The 20054-nt window shown below is 43.8% G+C and overlaps 1 protein-coding gene across 2 annotated transcripts in view; it reads left to right on the top strand.

Moving 5' to 3' along the window:
• The window catches only part of ST7L (suppression of tumorigenicity 7 like), a 144248-nt gene that overhangs the window by 8991 nt on the left and 115203 nt on the right, over positions 1-20054 (top strand). For both annotated transcript variants that reach the window (XM_040423877.1, XM_040423878.1), the window contains exons 2-3: positions 6942-7024; positions 16156-16318. In XM_040423877.1, the coding sequence (XP_040279811.1) occupies positions 6942-7024; positions 16156-16318 (246 nt within the window). The remainder of the gene's footprint in view (positions 1-6941; positions 7025-16155; positions 16319-20054) is intronic.

Raw genomic sequence — 20054 nt, 5'->3', positions numbered from 1 at the left:
AATAGGACATGTTCTATTTTTTTCGGGATCGGAATTGCGGACCCGGAAGTGCGGGTCCGCATTTCCGGATCCGGGCAGCACATCGGCCCCATAGAAATTACTGGGTCCGCAATTCCATTCCGCAAAATGCGGAACAGAATTGCGACGTGTGAATGGACCCTAAAGGTGGGATACTCTTATATTGAATCCATTTTATGTTTTGTGCTGGAGAGTTTGCCTGCTCCTCTGGTGCTAAGTTTACCATGGTTAACCAAACATAATCCTACTATCGATTTGCAAGCGAGACAGATTCTGGATTGGAGTGATTTCTGCCTTGACAACTGTCTTAGCACGTCGCTTTCTGTTGTAACTACTAAAATGTTAGCTCCTTTCCTTTCTGATTTTTCTGATGTATTCTCTAAGGGTGGAGACCAGGAGTTGCCACCTTATCGAGAGTATGATTGCCCCGTCAACCTTATTCCCGGAGCTAGATTGCCAAAGTCTAGGTTGTATAATCTTTCTGAACCCGAAAGAGTAGCCATGCGAGAGTATATTAATGAAAGTTTGGCTAAAGGTCATATTAGACCATCCAAATCACCAATGGCGGCAAGGATCTTCTTTGTTAAAAAAAAGGATGGAACTCTTAGGCCATGTTTGGACTACTATGAGCTTAATTGCATCACTATCCGTGATCCCTAATGTCACGAACTATGGATCCGATCGCTCCGGATCCCACAGCTCTGACGTAGTGGTCTGTGACGGAGTCTGCGCACACACAGAGACCTCACGTGACCGGGGTATTACCATTCGGCTAACACCCCCCCACTACACTTCGGTAACTGCCACCACGTGGGTTCCCGGTCCACGAGCCGACTATCCGGGTCATTCACTATCACACAGATCAGTGGATGAACCGGATATCACTTACTGACCAACCGCAGTCAATCACCCCCAGCTACAATTCCTAAATGCAATTTAACTAACTACCTGGTAACGTCTCTTCAAAGGCAAGGTACGTTGTTCAGCAGCTTAGAATATGGAAGACTTGGCCACTTAGATTTTATAATCTTTAATAAGAGGTAAAAAGCAGTGCATACAAATCTAATGAAAATGACTATAAATCTACAGAATAATAATAACAATATAAATAATCACGACAGTTCAAATGAAAGGGAAAAAGATGAAAGAATACTTAGTTTCTCTGGAGGCTTTCAGATGGTCGCTCATATGTCCTTTTTGAATCCTTGCAAACCCAGTTCAGTATGTATCAGGGGAGACCCTCAAAGTTCTTCTGATACAGGGATATGCCATCAATGTCCAATTAAGTGCCTGGTGATGTTCCATGGGTCTCTCTCCTCTGTCCTTGTGCACAGATCTTTATGAACTCTCCCATGGGCAGGAGACTTACTCCTGTCAGCCAATGGCAGCAGAGTGACTGTGAAGCCTAGGGATTGGCCTTCAAGGGTTTTATTACCCCATCAAAGTTCAGTTCCTACAATGAGGATTATACTTAAGCCTGTATCTCCCTGATACATCGGCATATTTTTATACAGAATACATATTTGCGATCCTTATTTATTTACATACAGAATGAGACCACACACGGTAATGCTGGGACCTGTAGTTCTTCTACCACCCATAGGTGAGCTACAGAATCACATCCTCTGGTCATATTTGATACCCAATTAACCACAATACTCTGTAGAGCCTGGATCTGGTGTCAGAAAGGGCATAAGTTGATAATAACTGAAATATGAAAGTGGACTGGTCTTATGCCCAGAGCTAATTAAGGGCTATTAGCTCTCCTCAAACCAGACCTGGAAATTAATGACGTCACGCTCCAGCCAGGCTTGACAGCGAGCTGATCTTTATCTTATAGGACAGGATGAGCTGGGCCTGGTATAGCCTTTATGACCTTTTATAGCCGGCCTCACAGAGTAGTGGTAATAAAAGTGTCCATCTATATCATACTTGACCCAGGCTTCAGGAAGATGAGAGTTCACTGTTCTTTTACATAGGCCAGAAGCATACAAAATGGCTACCCAGAGGAATTATGTATGTATGCCGGCACACCTATCCCCTTCCTTTGATCCCAGATTTATTAAATCAGATTGTCGGCGCCAAGGTGTTCTCTAAATTGGATTTGAAGGGGGCATATAATCTGATAAGAGTCAAGGAAGGGGACAAATGGAAAACGGCCTTTAATACGCCTGAGGGTCATTTTGAGAATCTGGTCATGCCTTTTGGTTTGTCCAATGCTCCTGTGGTTTTTCAACACTTCATCAATGACATAATTCATCATCTGGTGGGCAGGTTTGTGGTGGTTTATCTGGATGATTTTTTTTATTTATTCCCCTGATATGGAGACGCATAAGGATCACGTGAGACAGGTCTTACAGATCCTAGGAGAGAATAAATTGTATGCCAAAATGGAGAAGTGTGTATTTGCGGTCCCTGAAGTGCAATTCCTGGGGTACCTACTCTCATTAAATTAGCTTTTGAAGAGTGGCGTCATTGGTTAGAAGGAGCGATTCATCTCGTTACGGTAATTACTGATCACAAAAATCTGGCCTACCAGCTGTCGGCTAAACGACTGAACCCAAGGCAGGCCAGATCTTCGTTGTTTTTTACTAGATTTAATTTCATTGTCACTTATCGTCCTGGGATTAAAAACGTCAAGGCGGATGCCTTGTCGCGTAGCTTTCCCGGGGGTGGGGGGGGGTGGGGTGATTCGGAGGATCCTGCTCCGATATATCCTGAACTTGAGGCAGAGGTGTTGGAGGCCCAGGGAGAGACACCCGATTCCTGTCCTCCAGGGAGGTTGTTTGTCCCTTTGGAACTACAACACAAGGTGTTTAAGGAGCATCACGATACTGTTCTTACGGGACACCCTGGGTTTTTCTTTCTCGAAGTTTCTGGTGGCCAGGGTTGCGTAAATGTGTTGAGGGCTATGTGGCAGCTTTTGAGACTTGTGCGCGTGCTAAGGTGGCTCATACTCTGCCTTCAGGATCTCTACTTCCCTTGTCTATCCCGTCCTGACCCTGGACTCGTTTGTCCATGGACTTTATCACAGATTTGCCTAATTCTTCTGGGAAAACTGTGATTCTGGTGAAACTGCCCTTCATTCCCTCTGATGTGGTGTCTGATAGAGGGACTCAATTTGTTTCCAGATTCTGGAAGGCGTTTTGTATTCATCTGGGGGTCCAATTGTCCTTCTCTTCGGCCTTTCATCCTCAGTCGAACGGGCAGACTGAGCGCACTAACCAGAATCTGGAGACTTATTTGAGATGTTTTGTCTCTGAGAATCAGGAGGAATGGTCTTCATTTTTGTCGTTGGCCGAGTTTACCATAAATAACCGTAGACAGGAGTCCACTGATAAGTCGTCCTTTTTTGGTGCATATGGGTTCCATCCACAGTTTGGCACATTTTCTGGTACTGAGATGTCTAGTATACCTGAAGAGGAAAGATTCTCCTCTTCTTTGTCATCTATTTGGCGGAAGATTCAAAACAATTTAAATAAAATGAGCAAAAAGTATAAACGCATGGCTGACAAGAGACGTGTGAGTGGTCCAGACCTGAGAGTGGGTGATTCTGTGTGGCTGTCCATAAGAAACATTGTTGAAGGTACCCTCTTGGGCCATACAAGATCTCTGCCATTATTAATCCGGTTGCTTTTCGTCTTGAGCTTCCGCAGGCTTTGAAGATTCATAATGTGTTTCACAAGTAATTGCTGAAAATATATGTTGAACCTGCTGAACTGTCCTCCCTGCCACCAGCTCCTGTCATGGTGGATGGTAATCTTGAGTTTCAGATTGCCAGGATAGTGAACTGACGTATTCTTCGTGGATCTCTTCAGTACCTCGTGCACTGGAAGGGTTACAGTCCAGAGGAAAGAATGTGGGTTCCTGCGACTGACGTGAGGGCCTTTTTCAGGGCGCATCCTGATAGTCGGTCCTGGGTGTCAGGAGGCCACCCGTACTGTCACGGTCCCTCCTGTGAGAGGTGAGATCGGATAGACTTGCTGCATGTGAGGCTATCTGACAGGTCTCTCTGTTTTCCTCTATCTATGTTGTTGTTGTTGGGCAGGATCTCACCTCTCCTCAGGTGCCGCTCGTTATCAGTGATGAGGCTCTATTAAGATCCACCTCATACTGCTGACCATGCGGTTGATAGTTTCTGCTTGGAGTTGCTAGTGCTGGTTTGTCTTGGATCTCCTGCTTCTCCATACATCTCCAAGCTAAGTACTTAGTGCCTTCGCTGTTTCTTATTATCTGGTGTGTGTTGTTTCTAGGCCTCAGGGAGACGCAGGTTCCTTCATTCTGTAAGGAACCAGCTGTCTCATCCCCTGACACCTATCCTAGGTCTCGTCAGTTTTAGCAGGGCTTTTGGTATCCAGTGTATGAGTATTTCCACCATCAGGATCTGCTCATACTGGCAGGAGTTAGGGAAAGGCCTAGGGATTACTAGGAGGTCACCATCCCTCTTCCTTAGCTTTTGAGGCCTAGATTGTTGTCTATTCGTTGTGGTGTGTATTTGGTGTTTTCCCTTCCCCTTAACCTGTGACAACTGTTTAGTTGTTCTGCATTGTTAATGGCTGTGCGGTATTCATGGTGAGGCGCGGCCATTAACAATACAGACCAAACACTACTGTCCTCATTAGACTAAGGGAGCATTCAAACGAAAGTGTGACAACTGTGCCCGTTTGTGGACCGCAGACTGCGGATCTGCAAAACATGGGCACCAGACATGTTCACCCCACATCGCAGTGTGGATACATTGACTTCAATGGGTCCACGATACACAGCATGCGGCCAAAGAAAGGACATGTGCTATCTTTTGCGGCACAGAGTCACTGACTCGGAAGCAGATTGTGATGCGGGGTGCACATGGCCGGAGCCTGTGCTTTGTGGATTTGTAGTTTGCTGTCCGCAGAACCGACATGGCCGTCACACGTTTGTGTGAAAGCGCCCTTTTTTTGACCCACTTCGCCTGTACAGCCATGCAGTACCCGACCGCAGTCTAATGGTATAGTCACATGCACAGGTTTTGTTCAGGATTTTTTGATGCAGTTTTTGAAACCAAAAGCAGGAGTGGAAAATATGAGAAGCAGTGTACACGTTCTTAATACTTTCTCTTCTTTAATGATGGACTCCTGATTGTGACTATAAAACCTGATCAAAACCAACACATGTGAATGTACCCTTACCAGTCCAGCCACATTGTAGTACGCAGTGCCTTCATGACAGCCACGTGCCTTCCCCCTCGTGTTCGTCACACAGTGCATGGTGACAGATGCTCCTCCTAGGGGTGCATCTCTCTGTGGAACAGTATGGCGCTCACTTTGTATCGTTGTTGTTGACGCTGTTAACCCGTTAATAAATTGGGGAAAGGGAATACTTCTTCACATGGATCTTACTTGAAGTTCAGATACTATAAAGGGGTATTCTGTTTGTGACAGGTTTTTCCCTATCTACAAGACACTGATAAGTATTAGATCTGTGGGGGTCCGCCGATCATGAGAACAAAGACCTCTTGCCCCTCTGGGACCCCAAAATGAACAGCAGTAGGTTGGGCATGTGCACTGCTGCTCCATTCGTCTCTATGGGAGTTCTGGAAGTAACAGCGCTGTACTCATCTGTCTCCAGGACTGCCGAACAGATGTGCATACTCCACCTGCTGCCCCATTCATTTTGAGGGGCCCAGAGGGTTATGGCAGTGATCAGTGGCAGGACCCTCATCGCTCTAATAGATATCGCCTATCCTGTGGATACAGGATAAGTGGTCACAACCAGAACACCCCTTTAAGTGTGAAATTTACAAAAATAGAGGTTATAAACAGCCTGAGGTGAGCACTTTCCATGGCACAGTGTCATGCGCAGTGCTGTGAGCGCTGCAGAGAGTGTTTGCGCTCATGTTACTGCCTGCATCAGGATTTTGCACCAAAAATCACACACATAATTTTGCTTATTTTTCATCGTATTTTCATTTTGCACTTTCCATAGTATTTTGTTTAGGTCAAAAACACTGCATCCAGATGTTACTTTGAAGTCTACAGTGAAATCTTGACCAGTTACATGCATAATGGAGAGTTATCAAAACTGGTGCAAAATGGCAACCAATCAGATTTCACCTTTCATTTTCCAAAGGAGCTCTGAAAAATGACAGGTGGAATCTGATTGGTTGCTATGGGCAATTAAGCTAGTTTACCTTTACACCAGTTTTGATAAATATCCCCCATAGTGTTTTGGTTTGCAGTGTTTTTAGTGTCTGGGGCTTCGTTGTTCCAAACGCAGTGCGCGACGAGTGATGTCACTAGCCTAGTTTGAAGCTGCAGGGCTCATCAGGCAGCTGATCAGCGGTCAGACCACACCACATCAGATATTGATGACCTACCTTGAGAGGAAGTCTTCAGTATTAAACTCCTGAAAAAATAGCATGTGTGTATGGGGTATCCCCCATCTACAGGATAGGGGATAACTGTTAGATCGGTGGGGGTCCTACCTATCACGATAATGGGGGTCCACTAGCCCATGGAGCCCTAGTGAAATGGATGGAGCAGCTGGTCAGAAAGGCGCACTGCAGCTCTGTTTATTTTTTGGGGAGTTCCGGAGATAGCTGAGTACAGCTTGTGATTGTGAGGGTCCTAGCGGTAGGACCGCCACCAATATAATAGCATATATGTTGGTCCCATGTTCACATTTCTGAGAAAAATGATGTTTCAATATATGCAAATGAGCCTCTAGGAGCAACGGGGGTGTTGCCGTTACATCTAGAGACTCAGCTCTCTCTGCAACTGCCGATCCCTCTGCACTTTGTTTGACAGGGCCAGGCAGTGATGACTTTTTAATGCCTTTTTAAATAATGACCCCACAATCTTTTAAGAGAGTGATAGTCTGTGGATGTGATATTCTGTCGACTATGATTTCATATAGAATGACTTGTGATTCTTCTTCTCTTTCAGTGACTGGTTTCATCAACACGTTGACCCCAAAATTCTATGTTGCTCTTACCGGAACCTCATCACTCATATCTGGGTTAATATTGGTAGGTATAAGTCACATCATCTGCATCACTGGTCTGCAACCTGTATCTCTTCAACGTGGGGATAAAAAAATGAAGAGATTGAAAACTTCCTTGAGGGTGTAGCTTACAGATGACATCATCAGTGGAGGGCATTGCTGTTTTCTGGAGAGTTAGGCTCCTCCGTCTTCACAGAAGTCCGTGAGGTGCACAGCTCTTCTGTAGACTGGCACAATAGTACCTGCAAAGAGGTGAGATATGGGACACACCTACCGAGAGTGTTTTATGTCCAGATCTCGTGGTTTAACCTAGTAAGTCATTAGCACGGTTTAAGTTTTTAAATAAAATCTCAGATTGGAAAAACAAAATGGTAAATTTAATTCAGACAAGATCCTGCAACAGAACATGTAGTAGTATAGAATTAATAATGCTGAAAGTATTGTCCGGTCAGGTCTCTGTTAATTTTTTTTCCTTTACCTATAGTTTTAGTTATACTGTAGAAGCCCTCAAGATGGCGCCACATAACCATAAACAAGTTCCTAAGCTGCACTTTTTATTGTACTGCTGGAGACTACACGGTTCTGTAGACTTGTACCTTTAACTGAACCAGTGGTGGACTGAAACATGAAGAATACAAATCTAGTAGCCAGCAGGATGAAGCTGAAGAGCAATTTTGGTCACCAGCAGAGACCTTTTTTAATGATCTCTTAAGCATCCTTTATTAATTGGCTCTGAACATTGTGCAGAAACCACTGATGAGTCTGGGTTTTTGCTTTTCTGTCATAACTATGAGCCTTACTAAATGGATCTGATCCGTGGTTCTCTTCTGTCATGTTCTGCAGGCCTAAGATCTCTTTCACACGAACGATATGGATTGTATCAGGATCTGTTCAGGGAAAAACGAATCGAATCAGTTTTGTCTGCGATTGCATTCAGTGTTTCATTGTCTTCCGTAAGATGCATCAGTTTTTGATACGTTTTTCACTCGCGTGAAGAAAAACGGAAGAATTACAATCTACATCACCTAGCAACCATCAGTGAAGAACGCATTGCAACCGGATGCCTTCCATTTTTCATGCAAGCTCCGTTCTCTTATATGCGTGAAAAACGCACAATGTAGAACATGCTGCGATTTTTCCGGAATGCAAAGATGATGCGAGAAAAACGATGCTCATGTACACAGTCCCATTGAAATGAATGGGTCAGGATTCAGTCCGGATGCTATTTGTTCGCTATATGCATCACAGGAAGGCGGAAAAAAACTCGCTAGTGTGAAATTAGCCTTAGGGCTCATGCACACGAACGTATTTTCTTTCCGTGTCCATTACGTTTGTTTGATTTTGTGGACTGTATGCGGAACCATTTACTTAAAAAAAAAAAAAAGGAAGTTTCCGTATTTCCGTTTCGCAAAAAAAAAAGACATGTCCTATTATTGTCCGCATTACAGACAAGGATAGGACTGTTCTATTAGGGGCCAGCTGTTCCGTTCCGCAAAATACGGAATGCACACGGATGTTATCCGTATTTTTTGCGGACCACAAAATACATACGGTTGTGTGCATGAGCCCTTACGGGAAGAGTTGAGTGGTCTACTGTGCCAGTGCCAGTTATATTCCCACATAGCACCTCTTACTTACATAGGCATACAGGGGGCAGATTTACAAAAGCTGTTGTTACACACTGTTAACCTTTTGAGCTTTGGCTGGTACCAAGTGGCCAATTATAGCATAGATATGGCATTCACTATCATTTGCAACGTTTAAAAGTGGTGTAAAGCCAGTGATAAATCGGCCCCACAAATCTGCAGCATTGTTCATCTGTATTACAGCGTGTTCTTCTATGGGAGAATACAATGCCTCGAAAACACAAGGGTGCCTACTGCTCCATACTACAAGGACGTAGCCATTCTGTGTGTACACTGCTGTACCTTGTCCATCAGGCATTCCATGCAAAGACCTTAATATTCTGGTATCAAAAACCTACCTGGAAACCCCGAAATTCCTCTGGAAATGTTTTTATCTCCTAAATTTCTTTAGTTTTTATATATACAGTGGTATGCAAAAGTTTGGGCACCCCTGGTCAAAATTACTGTTACAAGTTGAAGATGAAATGATCTCCAAAAGGCATAAAGTTAGATGACACGTTCCCTTTTGTATTTTAAGCAAAAACAAATTTTTATTCTCATCTTTTACATTTTTCAAATAACTAAAAAGGAAAAGGGCCTGAAGCAAAACTTGGAACCCTGCATGGTTAGTACCTAGTAGCAGCCCTTTGGCAAGTATCACAGCTTGTAAACGCTTTTTGTAGCAGCCAAGTCTTGCATTTCTTGTTTGAGGGATTTGCATCCATTCCAGTTCTGTGAGATCCCTGGGCTGTCTTGCATGCACTGCTCTTTTGAGGTCTGTCCGCAGATTTTCTGTGATGATCAGGGTACTGTGAGGGCCATGGTAAAACCTTCAGCTTTCACCTTTTGATGTAGTCTATTGGATTGTGAGGTGTGTTTAGAATCATTATCCATTTGTAGTTTTTTACAGTTTGTGTTATGTTTGGTTTCAGAATTTGCTAGAATTTCATTGAATCCATTCTTCCCTGTACCCATGAAATGTTCCCTGTGCTATTGGCTGCGACACAACCCCAAAGCATGTTTGAACAACCCCTATGCATAATCCTTTCACTACCGGAGGTTTTTTCGTTTTTGCGTTTTCATTTTTCTTCCCTATATTCCTTGAGCCATAACTTTTTTATGTTTCCGTTCACATAGCTGTATGAGGGCTTATTTTTTGCGGGACAAGCTGTACTTTCTAATGCCACCATTAATTATGGCATAAAATGTAGTGGGAAGCAGTAAACAAAAATTCTAAATGGGGTGGAATTGGAAAAAAAAGCAATTCCTCCACCGTTTTATGGGTCTTGTTCCCACTGCGTTTACTTTGCGGCAAAACTGCCTCATGCCCTTCATTCTCTGGGTCAGTACAATTACAACAATGCCCCATATGTATAGGTTTCTTTATGTCTAAATAGTATAAAAATAAATTCAAACTTTGTTTTTTACATCACCATATTCTGACCCACAACTTTTTTTTATACTTATGTCTACTGAACTGTTTAGGGGCTCATTTTTTGCGGGACAATCCATGACTTTTTGATCACATTTTATTCCTTTTTTTGTTGTAAGAGAAGCAATAAAAAAATGACAAATCGGCCATTTTTACCCTTTTTTCCATTACGCCATTTGCCATATTGGAATTTTTTTAGTATGGGCATTTTAGGTATTTATTTTTTTATCATACGGAAAGGGGCGTGATTTAAACTTTTCTATTTATTTTTTTATTTTTTATATATTTTTTTGTGATCATTTTGAAGCTCATATATGAGCCTATAAGTTATGTTTTTTTAATTTTTCATTACATACCATCAGGGATTTTTAAATGGGGTTTGGATTGAATTTTGCTAATTTCTTATCCTGGCAAAATAAGAATTGCAGCATGAACACTATCCGCCTCCTCAGAAAGGCACGAGCAAGCGGGTGCCATGTTTGCACATCGCTCCAGCACCGTACATGTACTGTGCTGGTAGTGAAAGGGTTAGTGGTTGGAGAGGTGTTCTTTTCATATAATTCTGTGCCCTTTTTTTCACCAAACATACCTTTGCTCATTGTGGCCAAAGAGTTCTTTTTTTAACCTCATCAGACCGCAGGACTTGTTTTCAAAATGCATCAGGCTTGTCTAGATGTTCTTATGTAAACTTCTGACACAAAATTTTGTGGTGAGGATGCAGGAGAGGTTTTCTTCTGATGACTCTTCCATGAAGGCCATATTTCAGCAGGTGTCACTGAACAGTAGAACAATGTACCACAATTCTAGAGTGTGCTATATCTTCCTGAAGGTCTTTTGCAGTCAAGCCGGGGTTCTGATTGGCCTTTCTTGCAATCCAACAAGCAGTTGTCTCTGAATTTTTATTTATTTTTGTCTTCAAGACCACCTCTTGTACTCCATTGTTCCTGTTAACTGCCATTTGTTAATTACATTTCGAACTGTAATTAAATAAGAACCTGAAAACGCTTTGCTATCTTATAGTCTTTTCTTGCTTTGTGGGCCTCAACCATTTTCAGTGTTAGGCAGCAGCTTAGAAGAACCCATGGCCTCTGTTTTTGGGACAAGGTTAGAGGAGTCTAGGTATTTTTAAAGCTTTAAAATTAGCATTACCTGGCCTTTCCTAATTATGACTGTGAATGAGCCTTAACCTTAACAGGCTATTTGAGGTCTGAGACCTCAGTTAAAGTTATCTGAGCACTCAAATCTCCTTGGGTTTCCATACTTTTGCAAGGTACTCCTTTTCCTTTTTTCACTCAAAAATTGTAAAAAGCCAAAATAATACACTCATATTGCTTAAAATGTTAAGTGTATTTCATCTTCAACTTTATGCCTTTTGGAGATCATTTTATCTTCAACTTGCTTAACTGTTCACAGTAAGGATACTTTCACACTCGCGTTTTGTGCGGATCCGTCATGGACGGATCCGTTCAGATAATACAACCGTCTGCATCCGTCCAGAACGGATCCGTTTGTATTATCCGTTTGCTGTGAGTCGTACCTCACACTGCTGTAATTTGCCCACTGGCTCCTGGTACTACCCATACGGTACAGGTAGGTTTAGGGTTTAGGTCCCGTGCCACTTGAGAAACCTTGGTGTGGTGCGCGGGCTCAGGTGTGTCCTTAATATAAGGATATACTGGCTCAAGTCTCATTTTTAGCATCAGTGTGAGGGTTTATTCAGATGTTACTGTTTGCATCCACCACAGTAGTGCACCGTTTCTTGTAACTATTTATCTTTAACATAACCAAGATGGATCCGTCTTAAACACCATTGAAAGTCGATGGAGGACGGATCCATTTTCTATTGTGCCAGATTTGTGTCAGTGAAAATGGATCCGTCCCTATTAACTTACAATGTGTGTCAGGACAGATCCGTTTGGCTCAGTTTCATCAGCAAGCAGCGTTTTGGTGTCCGTCTCCAAAGCGGAATGGAGAATAAACTGATGCATTCTGAGCGGATCCTTTTCCTTTCATAATGCATTAGGGCAAAACTGATCCGTTTTGGATCGCTTGTGAGAGCCCATGATGGATCTCACAAACGGAAACCCAAAACGCGAGTGTGAAAGTAGACTAACAGTTATTTTGACCAGGGGTTTTGGTGATGGAGGGATCCAGATATTAAAATTATTGTTGGGAGTAGTCAACCCCCTCCCTTTACATTCCTGTAGGGGGTCATCACCTCTTCCGTGTCCTGTCCAGAGACAGGTCAGGAAATTGTAGCAATAAAAACCAGTAAGATGGAATGTCACCAAAAAAACAGGGACCCATCATAAAATGTGAAGATGTCCTGTACCAGCGTTATACAGACCAGAGCCCTTAGAGGGTTCAGGAAAAGGCTAGTGTCCTTTCCCCCGAGGTCACACATGAAACCCCTATCTTGCAATATGCATCAAAGAAATACGTGGACAAATCCATATTTGAGCCACGCGCTTCCTCCTGAGAACTCAGACCATGTACAGTGATCCCTCAGGATGCAATATTTTCTACATACAATGGTCTTTTCTGACCCATCTTAAGTTAGTTGCTAGTTAGCAGCTATTCCAGACTGTTATATGTAAAGACATGTTTAATCTGTCTTAGTTATCTGCTTATTTTTCCTACATCTTCATTTTCTCTTATCTTGGATGACATTTAGGGGCTTTGGAACCAATTACTCAACTTACAATGGTTTATATTGTAACCAATTAATATTGTAACTTGAGGGACCACTTGTATATGCCTCCATGGTATCCAAATCAAATAGATCCCAGCTCAGTAACAGGGAGCAGTTAGATAACTCGATCCATCCTGCCGATGCCTCTGCCATGTTTGGTACGCACGTGTGCGGGACATCCGGATGTGGATGGAGGGAATATGAAATTGCTAGGGTGAATACCCAAAAAGATATTTCCATTCAAAGCGTTTGAGGCAGACTTGGGGGGGGGGATGCAAGCAGCGTTTTGGTGTCCGCCTCCAAAGCAGAATGGAGACGGAACGGAGGCAAACTGATGCATTCTGAACGGATCCTTATCCCTTCAGAATGCAAACTGATCCGTTTTGGACCGCTTGTGAGAGCCCTGAACGCATCTCACAAACGGTAAGCTAACATATTAGATTCTTTTTTTATCCCTTTTATTTTCCAAACTGTTATTCTGCACTGTATATATACATCTGTATATTTTATGTTATATTTTCTCTGATAACCCCATTGTACGCACATTTTTTTTTTTTATATTAAAACTTCACTTTAATAAGAGCCTTCTTGTGTTCTAACGATTCCATGACCTTAGAAGAAGCGTTACCTAGATTGATTTATTAACCCTGTCAATGCTAGCAGTTGTAGAGTGTACTTAGGCTACTTTCACACTTGCGGCAGAGTGATCCGGCAAGCAGTTCCGTCGCCGGAACTGCCTGCCGGATCCGGCAAAACGTATGCCAACTGATGGCATTTGTAAGACTGATCAGGATCTTGATCAATCTGAAAAATGCATTGAAATGCTGGATCCGTCTTTCCGGTGTCATCCGGAAAAACTGACCCGTCCGGATCCGTAATTAATACATTCCTATGGGAAGAAAATGCCGGATCGGGCATTCAGGCAAGTGTTCCGTTTTTTTGGCCGGAGATAAAACCGTAGCATGCTGCGATATTATATTTGTCCTGATAAGTCAAAAAGACTGAACTGAAGACATTACTCTCCATTCAGAGCCCCTAGGTCGGAACTCTATGCCGGAAAAGAAAACCGCTAGTGTGAAAGTGCCCTAAGGTGTTATTTAAGACAAAGGTGTCTTGTCAGCCTGATATGACGTGGCAGCTAAGATTTCTTAGTTTCAGATGACGGGGTGCAGTGTAACCCTGCAGGCTCCTCTCCTGAATCTAAGTCCCCGATCCTGACAGGGGTGCCCAAACTTATTGGGAAGACTCAGATAAAATGAAAATTAAGCAGTTCTAGTAGGACTATATGAGAAGCAATATTTGAGCATACTCACACAGGTATTTATTTTTAGTAATTCAGATAAATTACTGCAATTACCATATTAGTGCGCTCCTCTTGGAGAACAGAAGCTTATTTCACTCTATAAGGGTGTTTTCTGCTGGAAATATTGGTTCCGTACTAGTGGAGCAAGAAATTTGCCGTTCTCTCATGTTTGATAATTAGATGAAGGGTCTGCGACCAAGAATGAAGTGCTTGTTAAGTGGATAGATGAATGAAGGTTTAATCAAGGAGCAAGTTATTATTACCAGAAAGAAACCAAGGATAAATGAGTTCTTGAGAACATCACTGCTCTGGGGGAAAGGTCAGCAATTGCAGGAAAGCTGTTGCACTGTTCAGATCTTTTTTGGGTATATTCTCACATTGCATTTTCATGGTAGTTTGCTAGGATCTAAAATATGTACCCCCAGGGCATGTTCACACATCACAGATTTAGGCTACATGCACACGACCGTGCCGTTTTTTGCGGTCCGCAAACCGCGGATCCGCAAAAGACGGAAGTCGCCCATGTGCCTTCCGCAATTTGCGGAACGGGCGGCCCATTGTAGAAATGCTTATTCTTGTCCGCAAAACGGACAAGAATAGGACATGCTATATTTTTTTTGCGGACAGAGTGCTGTCCGCATCTTTTGCGGCCCCATTGAAGTGAATGGGTCCGCACCCGAGCCGCAAAACTTGCGGCTCGGATGTGGACCACAAAAACGGTTGTGTGCATGAGGCCTTACTTATGGCAAATGCGCCATGTATTTACAGGAAAATCTGCAGCAGAAATCTAAGGCTACTTTTACACTTGCGGCAGAGTGATCCGGCAAGCAGTTCTGTCGCCGAAACTGCCTGTCGACCCCGGCAATCTGCATGCAAACGGAAAGCATTTGTAGACGGATCCAGGTATGATCCGTCTTACAAATGCATTGCAAGAATGGATCCGTCTCTCCGTATGTCATCCATTTTTACCGGTCTACGCATGCGCAGACCAAAAAGACGGATCCGGCATTGCGTTATTTTTAATGCCGGATCCGCACTAATACATTCCTATGGAAAAAAATGCCGGATCCGGCATTCAGGCAAGTGTTCAGTTTTATTGGCCGGAGATAAAACCGTAGCATGCTGCGGTATTATCTCCATCCTGATCAGTCAAAAAGACTGAACTGAAGACATCCTGATGCATCCAGAACGGATTGCTCTCCATTCAGAATGCATGGGGATAAAACTGATCAGTTCTTTTCCGGTATTGAGCCCCTGTGACGGAACTCTATCCCTGAAAAGATAAACGCAAGTATGAAAGTACCCTAAGGGCTGTTTCACACGAGCGAGTCCATTGCGGGAATCACGCTCCGTGTGTGAGTCTGATCCTCCGCTCTGGATTGCAGGAGCGCACGGCAGTATCATGATTTATAATGCTATGTGTCTCTGCATGGCCTTTTTTCCACAGATTCATAGTGACATAAAGCTGTCAGTATGATTCTGTAGAAATAAGGTCAAGCAGAGACACATAGCATTATAAATCATGATACTGCCGTGCGCTCCTGCAAGTCCAGAGCGGAGGATCAGACTCACACACGGAGCGTGATTCCCGCAATGGATTCGCTCATGTGAAACAGCCCTAAGGCTGATACTTGGATTTCTGCCGCAGTTGCAGATCTGCACAGGGATGAGCCCCATTCAATTGGATTAATTTGCTTGGCGATTTTCTGTGCAGAATCTGCAAGTACAATTAGCATTGCAGATTTTCTTCCTGTGGAGCTTGTGAATGGAGTTGCAAAAACCCTACGCACATTTATTGGAGTCAGATTGTGGATTATTATTATTTTTTTTACATATGTGTATTCATGTATATATCTCCAGCCAAAAATGAAAGCTTTATGTATCTAGTTAGTTTTACAGTTTAAAGTGGGTTGTCCAGGACTAGAAAATCATGGCTGCATTCCTCCATAAACAGCGCCACTCCTGTCCACAGGCTTCGTGTGGTACTGCTGGTCAGACACAACCCATGGACAGGTGTGGCACTGTTTCTGGAAGAAAGCAGCCATGGCTGAGGTAAACCAGCAGCATGTCCGCTAACGCCTTATGTGTGTATTTTGTGTTTTAGATTTTTGAATGGTGCTACTTCCGGAAATACGGCACATCTTTCATCGAGCAAGTGTCTGTAAACCACTTGCGTCCTCTGATGGGCGGGATTGATGCTGGAGCCTCCGCAGAGGGTTTCTTCCCGACCTCTGGAGACAATGAGACTAGCAGGCAAACTCTGTCAGGTGACTAGTGATGGCAGAAGCTAGCACGTGCATTTCCTAACGCATACTATCCATATCCTACAGATGGATGGAACAATTAGCCATGGTGTCACCCACATCACAAAATAGAAAGCGTAGATTTGCTGACCTTAAAAAGCAGAAGTTCTACAGTATCGTTTCCATCTGGGCTCACGGGTTTAGAATGAAGTGTAATGACTCACAGTGGTGCTTAGCTAGCAAACATTAGGTCTCTTGCTCTTCAAGCCTCCTAGACATGTTAGAGTGCTAACTCATAACTTTAGCTTAAAAGTCTTGTCTGAGTGTTTGATACTGATCAGTCAGGGTCCGACTCCTGACACCTGCTGGTCAGAAGAGGCTGTGACCTTCCGATGAGCGCTGTGGCCTCCTCGCAGCCCACCAGGCACAGCACTGTCCATGGGATAGCAGCTCGGGACTATTCAGTTGAATGTGACTAAGCTGCACCTAGGCCACAACCAATGAACATGACGTCTCTGGCCCAGGAAGAGGCTGCAGCGCTCACCGGATCGGGAGTCGAGACCCCACTGATCAGATACTGATGACCTATCCTGAGGAAAGACCATCAATATTAAACACTCGGCCAACACGTTGAAGAAGTTACATGGCATAACATATCTAGATAATGTTTTCCAATATACTTTGTAAATATCTAAGTAATTCTTAGTTCAGAGATTCCTCTGATGTCCTCACATACATGTGGAGAAAATATTTCAGGCTATTGGAAGTTATATCCCTGCTTCTAGAAGATTTTCCATTGTCATATTGTAGCTATAACAATTTAAATTCTTGTATCTACAATATGAATGTCCGCGTTTAAAGGTGTTTTCTTGGACTTAAAGGGGTTGTGCAGCGATTTATATTGATGACCTATCCTCTGATCAGCTGTTTGAAGAGGAGGTAATGCTCCTTATGAGCACCACTTCCTGTTCATTACACTGCATATTGTCTCAGAAGTGCAGTGTAATGACTGAACTACGCCGCCTCTCCAAAGGAGATGATGTGCAGTGTAATGACTGAACTACGCCGCCTCTCCAAAGGAGATGATGTGCAGTGTAATGACTGAACTACGCCGCCTCTCCAAAGGAGATGATGTGCAGTGTAATGACTGAACTACGCCGCCTCTCCAAAGGAGATGATGTGCAGTGTAATGACTGAACTACGCCACCTCTCCAAAGGAGATGATGTGCAGTGTAATGACTGAACTACGCCGCCTCTCCAAAGGAGATGATGTGCAGTGTAATGACTGAACTACGCCGCTTCTCCAAAGGAGATGATGTGCAGTGTCATGACTGAACTACGCCGCCTCTCCAAAGGAGATGATGTGCAGTGTAATGACTGAACTACGCCGCCTCTCCAAAGGAGATGATGTGCAGTGTAATGACTGAACTACGCCGCCTCTCCAAAGGAGATGATGTGCAGTGTAATGACTGAACTACGCCGCCTCTCCAAAGGAGATGATGTGCAGTGTAATGACTGAACTACGCCGCCTCTCCAAAGGAGATGATGTGCAGTGTAATGACTGAACTACGCCGCCTCTCCAAAGGAGATGATGTGCAGTGTAATGACTGAACTACGCCGCCTCTCCAAAGGAGATGATGTGCAGTGTAATGACTGAACTACGCCGCCTCTCCAAAGGAGATGATGTGCAGTGTAATGACTGAACTACGCCGCCTCTCCAAAGGAGATGATGTGCAGTGTAATGACTGAACTACGCCGCCTCTCCAAAGGAGATGATGTGCAGTGTAATGACTGAACTACGCCGCCTCTCCAAAGGAGATGATGTGCAGTGTAATGACTGAACTACGCCGCCTCTCCAAAGGAGATGATGTGCAGTGTAATGACTGAACTACGCCGCCTCTCCAAAGGAGATGATGTGCAGTGTAATGACTGAACTACGCCGCCTCTCCAAAGGAGATGATGTGCAGTGTAATGACTGAACTACGCCGCCTCTCCAAAAGAGATGATGTGCAGTGTAATGACTGAACTACGCCGCCTCTCCAAAAGAGATGATGTGCAGTGTAATGACTGAACTATGCCGCCTCTCCAAAGGAGATGATGTGCAGTGTAATGACTGAACTATGCCGCCTCTCCAAAGGAGATGATGTGCAGTGTAATGAAGCGGAAGCAGCGCTCGCATGGAGCACCGCCTCCTCTTCAAACAGCTGGTCAGCATGGGTGCCGGGTGTTGTACCCCTCGGCGATCAGATATTGATGACCTATCCTGAGGAAAGGTCCTCAATATAAATTGCTGCACAACCCATTTAAGTACCGATCACCTAGCCTCAGGATAGTTAATGAATACAGTGCCTTGAAAAAGTATTAATACCCTTTTAACTTTTTCACATTACACCCTCAAACTTAAATGTATTTTATGTGATAGACCAACACAAAGTAGCATGTATGTGTGAAGTGAAAAGAAATTGGTACATGGTTTTCAAATTTTTTTATAAAAAAAAATCTGGAAAGTTCAGCCCCCCTGAGTCAATACTTTGTAGGACCACCTTTTGCAATTACAGCTTCAAGTATTTTGGGGTACTGTCTCTACCAGCTTTGACATTTTTGTCCATTCTTCTTTGCAAAATAGCTGAAGCGCAGTCAGATTGGATGGAGGGCACATTTCAAGTCTTGCCACAGATTATCAGTGGGATTTAGGTCTGATCTATGACCTAGTCATTCTAACACATAAATATGCTTTGATCTAAACCTGTGATTGCTAACCTCCAGCCTTCCAGCTGTGGTAAAACTACGACTCCCAAGATGCACACTTGCTTCGCTGTTCTCAGAACTCCATAGAAATGAATGGAGCATGCTGGGAATCATAGTTTCACCACAGCTGCAGTGCCGGAGGTTAGCCATAACTGATATTCTAAACCATTCCATTGTAGCTCTGGCCATATGTTTAGGGTCATTGTCCTTCTGGAAGGTGAACCTCCACTCACGGCTGAACCCCCTTACGGCTTCCCCTGCTGTTGTTTGGAGGGGGGGTCCAACTTCCAGTCCCCTTGCTGATCAGCTGTTGGATGGGGCCATGTCGCTAAGGACTCTACCTATCCCAGTGATGTCACTTTTATCGGTCATATGGCCTTTGTGCAGCTCAGGCCCGTTCAAATGAATGTAAATGAGCTGCCATACCAAGCACAGCTACTATATAATGAAGAGGCTTCTCTTGTCCAAGCGCCGTGGCCCTTCAAGCAGCTGATTGACAGGAGTCAGAAACCACCAATCAGATATTGATGACCTGATAGACTGGTGGGGACCACCAGAGCATTAGTGCTTGAGCTGAGTAATCGTTACTTATTATCTTATCCTGCATGTAGCTCATTTTTTATTATTATTTTTTTTTAATCCCGGGCAACCCTTGTAAGGTTGCTAATTTCTCTGCTTGACAGCACCATCATCGTCACTGGCTCTTTTGTCTTCTTTATACACAAGTAGCCATAGTTTACTGTATTTTCTACCAGCCAGGTAGTCGTCTTTTCCAGTTCATCCCTCATGACAGCACAAAATGGAGGATGTTCCCCTTTTACCTTCTTGGGACAGGAAGCAGAGAGGTTAAAAGGTCCTTCCCACCTCCACCCACCAGTGTTCTTCCTGTGCCTACAGGGATAGGGAGCAGAGAGGGTCCCTGCTCAGGGATGAAGCTTGAAGAAAGATTAGGAAGATCTGAGGCTGGGTCAGGGGGGTTATGCCTCTCCTGTTGCCTCTGTGCAGTGGCCGG

The sequence above is a fragment of the Bufo bufo genome, chromosome 3 (genome assembly GCF_905171765.1).
Source record: "Bufo bufo chromosome 3, aBufBuf1.1, whole genome shotgun sequence".
In the NCBI taxonomy this organism is placed as follows: Eukaryota; Metazoa; Chordata; class Amphibia; order Anura; family Bufonidae; genus Bufo; species Bufo bufo.
The sequence above is the reverse complement of the archived record's forward strand: the minus strand, read 5'-3'. Positions and strand labels throughout refer to the sequence as shown.